The 9248-nt window shown below is 38.0% G+C and overlaps 1 protein-coding gene across 1 annotated transcript; it reads left to right on the top strand.

Moving 5' to 3' along the window:
- The first annotated feature begins 3665 nt into the window (after positions 1 to 3665).
- Positions 3666 to 5409, top strand: LOC147177425 (gonadotropin subunit beta-1-like). Its single transcript, XM_086070815.1, has 3 exons — positions 3666 to 3767; positions 4833 to 5016; positions 5126 to 5409. Exons 2-3 carry the CDS (start codon positions 4858 to 4860, stop codon positions 5318 to 5320), a joined length of 354 nt encoding a protein of 117 aa, XP_085926941.1. The 5' UTR covers positions 3666 to 3767; positions 4833 to 4857; the 3' UTR covers positions 5321 to 5409.
- Positions 5410 to 9248: the final 3839 nt, after the last annotated feature.

The raw sequence follows: 9248 nt of genomic DNA, 5'->3' as shown, positions 1-9248 counted from the left end.
CATTTCTTTTATTAATGAGTTTTTATCAATTTTACATACTACTTATAATAGAATTTTAATAACTGCCGATTTTAATGTGCACGTCGACAATATCTCGGACCCACTGTCCAGAGAATTTTTAAACCTTTTAAACTGCCTTGATTTTAAGCAGCGTGTCACTTCGCCGACTCACAACCGACAGACACACTTTGGACTTGGTCATAACCTATGTCCTGTCTGTTAGTGTGTCCTCTGTCGTTGGCTTGGCTGTGTCTGACCACTATTGTGTATTTTTTTTAACATCGCCAGTTTTAATCATCAGGAGGCCCCGGTGAGAATCCCTGCTGCCATTTTACCTGCTCCATGTGATTTTATTGTTGATCATTTTAATAGGATTTTAAAAACAACTCTGGATGAAGGAACTCCACTTTAATCAAAACTATAAAAATTAAAGACTTTTCCCCCCGTGGAGAAATCATGAGATCAAAAAATCAAAAAGAAAATGCAGGAGTGCTGAAAGGAAGTGGAGAAAAAGTAAACTTTCAGTTCATTATGAAATATTACGTGAACTCAAATCCTACAATTAAACAGTCAAACAGGCAAGAACATCATATTTCTCAAATCTAATGGCAGTTAATTTAAAAAAAAACTAAATGGATTTTCTCCACCTTTGATCTTTTGACCAATCCTGATTTTAAAAAGCAACACAGACGCCAACAAACGCTCTCTGTGAGGGCGTTGCAGACCACTTCAGAAGTGAAATTGATGGCATTAGGTCCTGTCTTTTAGCTTATCAAAATACAAGTTTTAATAAACCTGGACAGTTACTTTTATCTGAGGAAACACTGGAAAGTTTTGCCCTGGTTGATGCAAGGACACTTGGTCGAGTTTTTTCCCAGGTCAACCCAACAACCTGCCTTTTATAATCAATTCCCACATCACTTTTAAGGACATTTTATAATTTTTTGGAGAAACTAATTTTAAACATAGTCAATTGCTCTCTTCAGACAGGTGTCTTTCCAATTTACTGTTTTTAAGTAAGATTTGAGAAAAAATTTTTGTACACAAATACATTTTAGAGAACTATCAGTCTGGTTTTAGGATGAACCATAGTTACAGAGACTGCCCTTTTAACTCATTCAATGCCATTGACGGCTATAGACGTCAAAAATTCATTTGAACTATTTCTATTAGTTTAACATTTTTTTTCACTTTTGTTAACAAGAGTATGAAAACCTAGAAGAGAATTATTGTACATTTAGAACAGATATAAAATTTGTGATTAATCGTGAGTCTATTGAAGTCATGCGATTAATTACAATTACAAATTTTAATCGCCTGACACCCCTAATTTTTAATAATTTATTTGCCTGACGCCCTAATTTTTAATAATTTTTTCTTTAAAAAACAAAACAAAAAAAGATCATTTTAAATTAAATGTCTAGGTTTTCATACTCTTGTTAACAAAAGTGGGAAAAAAAAGTTAAACTAATAGAAATAGTTACAATAAATTTTTGACGTTTATAGCTGTCAATGGCAGTGAATGAGTTAAAGATTTTAAATGATATTAGGTGTAATGGAGACCTGAAAAACTTGCAGTCTTGGTGCTACTGGATTTAAGTACTGCTTTTGATATGGTAGATCGCCGCATTTTATTAAACAGACTTAGAAGCCTGGTGGGCATCTCTGGTACTGCTTTTAACAGTTTTTATTCCAATCTCAAAGATCGATATTTCTTTGTAAGTATGGATACATGTTCCTCTGGAACCCATGGAATTAAATGTGGGGTTCCCCAAGGTTCAATTTTAGGCCCATTACTTTTCCATCTTTGCATGCTTTCCCTTGGGGAAGTCATCAGGAGACACGGCGTCAACTTTGACAGTTACGCTGACGATACACAGCTGTACATCGCCGTGTCTCCTGATGACTTGGGGCCTATTGACACCCTTTTTAAACTGTTTTTATTTGGTTGTTACTAAGTTTTTAGCTCCAGTGTTTTCTCATGGGGGACCCTGCGCACTGGGAGGGATGGTCGTCCTGGGGGCCTCTTGGCCCAGAGGGACTGGGGTGCGTTTCACTCTTGGCGGGCCGCAGCCAATCTGGGCCGGGGGTCTCTGAGATGACATTGCTCCCTGTGGTGGTTGGCTGTCATCCCTCTTGGGTGCCTTTCCTCACAGGGTTTTTCGGTGCCCCGCCATGTTGTGGTGTGTGTGCGTGCGTGCGTATGTGTGCGTGCGTGCGTGCGTGCGTGCTTTTGTCTCGTGTGTTTTCCCGGGTGTTTCCCCACAATGGTAGTTAACCATTTATTGTACTATGGATGTTTTAATTGTTCAGCACCTTGAGTTGCGTTTTAATGTATAAATAAAGTTTGATTGATTGATAATGGGTGTCATCTTTGAGCAAACTTTTGTATATCATTTAAAGGGAAAAATGTTTTACAATAATCTGTTCTATGCAGCCCCACTAGTCTAAATACGGTATTTTGGTCAATATTGTGTTAGTGGAATATGCAGCAAAATCCAGCCGTTTTTGTCCATCTCAGGTGGTGGCCATTTTGCCAATTACTGTGGACTGAAGATGACATCACAGTTGCTCAGCGCTCAGGCAACGACCAATCACAGCTCACCTGTTTTCTGACGCTGAGCTGTGATTGGTTGTTACCTGAGACTTGAGCAACTGTGATGTCATCTTCAGTCGACAGTAAGTGGCAAAATGGCCACCACCTGAGATGGATAAACATTTTTAAAAATAATATCATGTTTAAACTAGTGAGGTCACATCGAACATATTACTGTCATGAAATGTTTAAGGCTGACTTTCTCTTTAAGTTAAATGTCTTGAGGTCAGGCAGTGTCCTCTCTTTTGGAAATCAAAATATCGTCAACCTTATTTAGCTACTGACATTTTACTCTAGCTTGCTTCGTTCCTGGTGAGTAGCTTCAGCTACATTGAATGAAGAATAGCTCGTAGCTAAACTCACTACAATTTACAAGGGGCTTGCTCATAACTGCAAACTTACTGTTCTGACTAGAGAAATTGCACACCTTAAACTACAACCAAGCATGTTTAAGCTGAAATGAAACAGAACACCCATCCATTTTCTTAAACACATATTCGCATGAGGGTTGCAGGTGAGTTGAAGCTAATGTTTTGGGAAAGAAGAGGGGTTAACTCCCGCCAATATTTGGAGCGTACGTGGGAGCCAGCCAAAAAGCAAGGAGAAAGCACACACCAGCACAAGAAGAACATGAAAACCCAGAACCTCAGAAGGAAAATGTGCTTACTAACGTAATCCACCATGCTACCACCAAAACACATTGTTGTGAAATATAAAAAGTAAACTTGCTGTGGGAAAGTCGTGTGTTTGTTGATTACAGTTGAGGAAAAAATGGCCAACGGATCAAGAGTTCCTAATGACATTAACAAAACTCGTTGAGTGATTACTAGTGAATTCTTGGGGTTTTCCATTTTCTGTGGGAGCAGATGGCAAGTTTGTTTTTCTGTGGTTGGTCCAAACCTTCCAAGAGATACGATCCACTCCTCCTACATACACGTAGGAGGAAAGGCCTTACTTGATGTGGTAAGGGGAAAAAAGGAGGATTTACCATGTCAATGCTTGGACTAAACAAATGGAAAAACAACACAGAGTTAAAGCTGACCAGATTAAGAGAATTTACTGTAAGGGCAGCCTTATTTAAGAGTGTGGGAAGAGCCAAAGGACCATACGTGTTTTAGACATTTAGACATCAGGAGGACGTTCAAAGCCCTTTCTAAAGCCACTTCAAAAGGTATGACTTTGGTGAGACTCGTGGTGAAATTTGATTATCACATAATTATTTTAATCAGAGCAATAACAGGTATCTCAATAGCGCATGGAGAATGTATTTATTTTCTTTTTTTTATGAATGTTAAACGTGTGTGCCATGTCTGTAACTGATGAAGCAGGATGTCTGTATTAAACTCTGCATGTTTTTTGGACATCTTAATGAATTTGAAATATTTTATGCATCAAGATATTTAAAATTCAAGTAAATTGGTATTAGGTCATGCTGACTGTAAAACAAAAGTTGGTTTTGTCATCACACGCAAGAGATTGCGTGAAAAGTCAACAGATGCTGTCGTTATTTTTGTTCAGATCCTATCAGATCGATTGTATGTAAGGCTGGGTTTAAGAAATCGAACAATCAATATCAAATTAATTTTCTTTTTCAAGCCCAACCATGAAACGATTATTTAAATATCAAAAATTTTCCCATAAATTCTTAAGAATTTTAAAGGCTGTTTTCTTGAAATTTACTGTTCACATGAATTGGAAAGTATTTTCTTAAATTTGTGAAAGACCTGAATTATTTCACTTTAAGACAATTCAGAAGATTTTAAATTTATATTTACAATTATTCAATTAGAATTATGAAAATATTTTCATCTCATCCTTGCTGTTGTCAATGTCCTTGACATTAAAGAAGAATTGATGTTCCATAATTAATCGATATCGGATTGAACTGCAGTGAATTGAATCGGGAAAAATATCGATTGAATCAATACCCAGCCCTATTATTAATTAAGAGCCAATGAGGAGCCAGGAATTGTGATTGAGGCCTCTCAAATCAAGAAACCATTAAAAACAGGATTCTGGATTTAGAGCAAACAAGACATTACAGTTCTGTGTGTTTTCTTTGGATGTTTGATGTTTCTACAGTGGAGGAAAAAAAGCATTAGGCTATCTGACTAAACATTAACAGCTCTAAACGATTTCCCCCCATTGTTTCAGATTACAAAAATTGTTAGCTATCACTGAGATTTTCTTACATGACATCTTTTAATGTCATACGCCTGATCCCCTCTTATGGCAGACGCCTGTGCTGCACTCATCAAAGGATGCAGCTAGTTGTCATGGCAACAGTGCTGGCGCTGGCAGGTGCCAGTAAGCATTGCAGTTCCGGCTGCACCCTGAAAAACGTTAGCATCCCCGTGGAGAGCTGTGGCATAACTGAATGCGTCTACACCACCATATGTGAAGGATATTGCTACAATGAGGTATTGCCAAGTTCTAAATGTTAATGACAGTTAAGCGTGAACTTGATTGCTTATTTTAGAGAATTGTCATGGTATCACAAACAACTGTAAGCTACTGTTCTGTCCACAGGATCCAGTCTACATGTCCCCTGGGAAACGGGCGGAACAGAAAGTCTGCAATGATAAGTGGACCACCTACGAAGTGAAATACATCAGCGGTTGTCCGGAGGCTGTTAGCTACCCTGTGGCCAAAGACTGCAAGTGTACTTCATGTGATGAAGACAACACAGACTGTGGACGTGTTTCTTCAATCAGCTGTTTTTAAAGCTCTTTTCATCTGAGTCTTGAAAAGGAAAAAAAAAAAAAGTGTGTTTCTGCATTTAAATGTAAAAAAATAAATAAATCAAACTTCAACTTGTTTCATTGTGTAAAGGATCACAGAAATGTCAGTAAATTGTTAATAATACATCAGATTTACCCCCTTTTTTCATGGAAATGTATACAGCATTAGAGGTTGATTCGCTTTTTGAGAGAATATTTTGGGTTTCCAGTGCATTTCAATGAGGGTCAATTATGCACGGATTTTCACTATTTGTGGGTCAGGCAGGTCCCTATTCCGGTGAATAGTGGGGTTCTGATGTATAATTTTAATCTGTAATATCATTCATTCACCACCTAGATGGTAGACATGGCTTAGTTGCGCTTGTCTTAGATTGCCCCCATACTACAACGTGAGTGGGCCTAATCATTTTTTTGTGGATTTTAAATGACATGCAAGACAAACATTGTACCTCAAGTTAGAATTGATTTTTGTGAAAATATATGCACAAAATGGGTTCTTGCACTTAATGTTGGTTTGCTGTTGAGCCATCTGTAAATGATCATTTTTATGCACAACACCCCTTTGCGCTGGGGGTGGGGTGGACACAGTATGTGGTTGTTTTTTGACCGGGAAAAAATAAACGGTTCAAAAATATTTTATTGAACATCAAAAATGCAGAATAATATAGTACTTGCATAAAACTAATTGCAATGCCCATTTTTTTTTTTTTTTGTCTAGTGGACCAATCATACCCCACCCCACCATCTCGCATGTGTCAGGGGTAACATACGTAGCACAAAAGAATAAGAAGTAAACAAACAAATGTATCCATCCATTTTCATCCTCCAGTGGCAGCAAAGAAAAACATACATTGCTATGAACCACAGGAAGGAGATTATCGCGCCGTTGTAACTACCGTGACTACTTCTGTAAATGCTGGAACGAGGACCCCCCCTTAGCTGTTCAACAACGTGCCTGACGTTAAACAACACACTGTAGGGCAAAAATCGTCTGGCACAGGTGGAGCGTTTGCTGATGACCTGCAGGTGTTTACAGAACGAGCCCTGCTCTCCAACAGCTCTGCCCCGCCCTCTCACACTGCCCTGGTGAATAGAGAAGGGTGTTGGTTAATATTGCTATCAAAATGGACAAAAATCACAACCACAACACGCACGCAAGGACCGCTTAGTAGTCAATATGCCCAATGTAAAATACACAAACTCAGCACTGAACTAGAGCAAGCATTAACATAGCATTTATCATCCACTGATGCCATCACACCACAACAAAAAAGGTAAGGTATTTTTTGTTTAAATACTGTACTGTGAATGTAAAAAACCAAATATAAATTAAAATAGGAATCTTCTGTTTTTGGAGCTTGGGAACAGATTGATTGCATTTACATTATTGGGATATATGGGGATAAAATGTTTCGGAAGTTGAAAAATTGGGACTTTGAACACTGTGCAGGAACGAATTATGTTCAAACTCCGGGGTACCACTGCATATCACACATCACTAACAATGTTTTATCTCTTCACTTCAGATGATCACTTAAGAATGATCTGTTAAGATTTGTGAACTGCTAAAATCATGGCACCTGGAAGACTACGTTGCGGGAAAGTGGTCAGCGATACAAGTGAACAGGATGAACCAACTGAGAAGACAAGAAAGGTGGCAACTACTGCCACAAGGTCATTTAGTGATGTGTATCTCACTGGGCAACCCAGCTCCAGCATCAGGGGCTCTCAACTTCCTACCAATCGCCAGGTGTTCCAGTATTTCTTGCAATTTAAGAATGAGAATCCCAACAGTGACAATTGGTCTCCAGCCCATGATACAGTGGATGCAGTGCTGCCATTTTGTAGTATATCCAAGAACAACTTTTGAGAACGACCAGTAGAAGTTTCTGGTCATTTGTTTCCAATTCCCGTACTAGTTGCTTAATTATATGAACAGCAACAACTGCTGATGATTCAAGTCTTGGGAACTTTGGTTATTCTGGTCAGAGCAACTATAGCCTTGCCTAATATTAAGAACAATGTGCGATGCAATGATTGTTTTTCGGGAAACACAACCATTTCCCTGCTTTTCACGTTCCATTTCATCTAAGACTTTCAAAGTTAGCCAATTCTGATGCTGCTTATTGTTTCCTTGTAGAAGACAGACTTGAATGTGTTTATCCTTTACTTGACCTTTAGAATGATGAAGATGAGGAAACTGCATGACCATTGGCCCACTGTGCTTGTTCTTTGATGGATTGCTTCTCTTTCTTCAGGCCAGTTCGACTTTGGCAAGGACATTATAGTCCACGTTTGGCAATTAAATAAGTCTAAAGCTGCTACACAGTTGAGGGTTCATATATATATATATATATATATATATATATATATATATATATATATATATATATATATATATATATATATATATTTGTAGTAGAGTAAATTTGGTGTTGGTCAAAGTTAGGGGAAGCTTTGTTTTATGCGCTGTATAGGAGTGAAGAGAGTTGTGGGGTAAATCTCATAATATGCACTGTGAAACTTTTTTATTTTATTTTTTTTTTAACTCCAAAAGGTCTGCTACAGTATTATAACTGGGCGTACAATAAGAACATTACAGATGTCATATACAGTACAAGAAGGATGTGTATACACTCCGGTTCATACATATACTGTAGATTGAATGTGTTTGTGTTATTATATTAATAGCGCATCAGGCTTGGTAAAAATCATGTGGCTCCAATGAGGTTTATGCTCTTTTTCCCCACAAATGACTGCAACAGTCAATATTTAGATAAACACTCAATCAGGTTTATATACAAATCTATAATTGTAGCGCTTCTTTTGGAGGGAGACAGAAAGGTTTGTAGAAAATGTCAGACTGATATGAAAACTTGACAGCACTTTATTGCATACTCTTTGAGGTAATAGGCATACGACCCAAACATACTGCGTTACCTTATCTTCAACAGTAACCAATACTCGTAAATAAGGAATTCATTAAACAGGTCAAACTAAGGAGCAGCTTTTCATTATCATCTCTATTATTTACAGTTTAATTCATGTCAGACGGAAATACTACAATGCCAGATTTGATACCTATCTGAAAACTCGCTGTGACTCATGAATGCCAGACTAACGTGAGAAGGATTTTCATTAGAATTTTTGTCATTACTTCGTTCAGTTTTGAGTTCACATACAGGAATATGACTATGCTAAACCCAGATGACAGCATGTCTTTGGAAGCTTCTGACATGTTTAGTGGCAACATTTCGAGTTAATTAGAGACACACCTGTGGATATATGTAAACGCATCAAGAAACGCAGTTTGTGAAACATCATGGGAAAGTCCAAGGAAGAGAACTGTGGACTTGCACAGTCTGCTTCATCCTTGGGTGCGTTCATCTGTTCCAATAATTATACACAAGTATAGGCACACACACCATGGGACTGGACTGTCGAGCCATCATACTGATGATGAAAGAGATGGTCCAAACGCATAACGATTAGCGTGCAAAAGCACACAGGGACAAAGACCTGAATACTGTACTGTATTTGGAGACATGTAGCATGGTCTGACGGAAATAATATTGAACTTTTTGGCCATAAAGAGCATTGTTTTGATTGGAGGAAAAAGGGGGAAGCTCGTTAAGTCTGAGGACACCATCCAAACTGTGAAACACAGGTGTACATTGAAATGGCTGAATTATTCAGTATTTGCCACATCGAGGACTTTCCTGTGTCACAGTCTTATTACAAATTCTATTATTATGATCTTAGATTACAATACTATAATACTGTAGTACTGTACTGTACTATTCAAGAGCCAGGGAAGCTCAGATGGGGTTTGGATTTGTAATTGACATCTCTCATCTATTTATGTTATCATTTAAGCATCTTAAGAGAATGGACAGTGCCACCATCACTAA

The sequence above is a fragment of the Leptonotus elevatus genome, chromosome 3, assembly GCF_054856555.1.
Source record: "Leptonotus elevatus isolate MCC_2025b chromosome 3, RoL_Lele_1.0, whole genome shotgun sequence".
In the NCBI taxonomy this organism is placed as follows: Eukaryota; Metazoa; Chordata; class Actinopteri; order Syngnathiformes; family Syngnathidae; genus Leptonotus; species Leptonotus elevatus.
The sequence above is the reverse complement of the archived record's forward strand: the minus strand, read 5'-3'. Positions and strand labels throughout refer to the sequence as shown.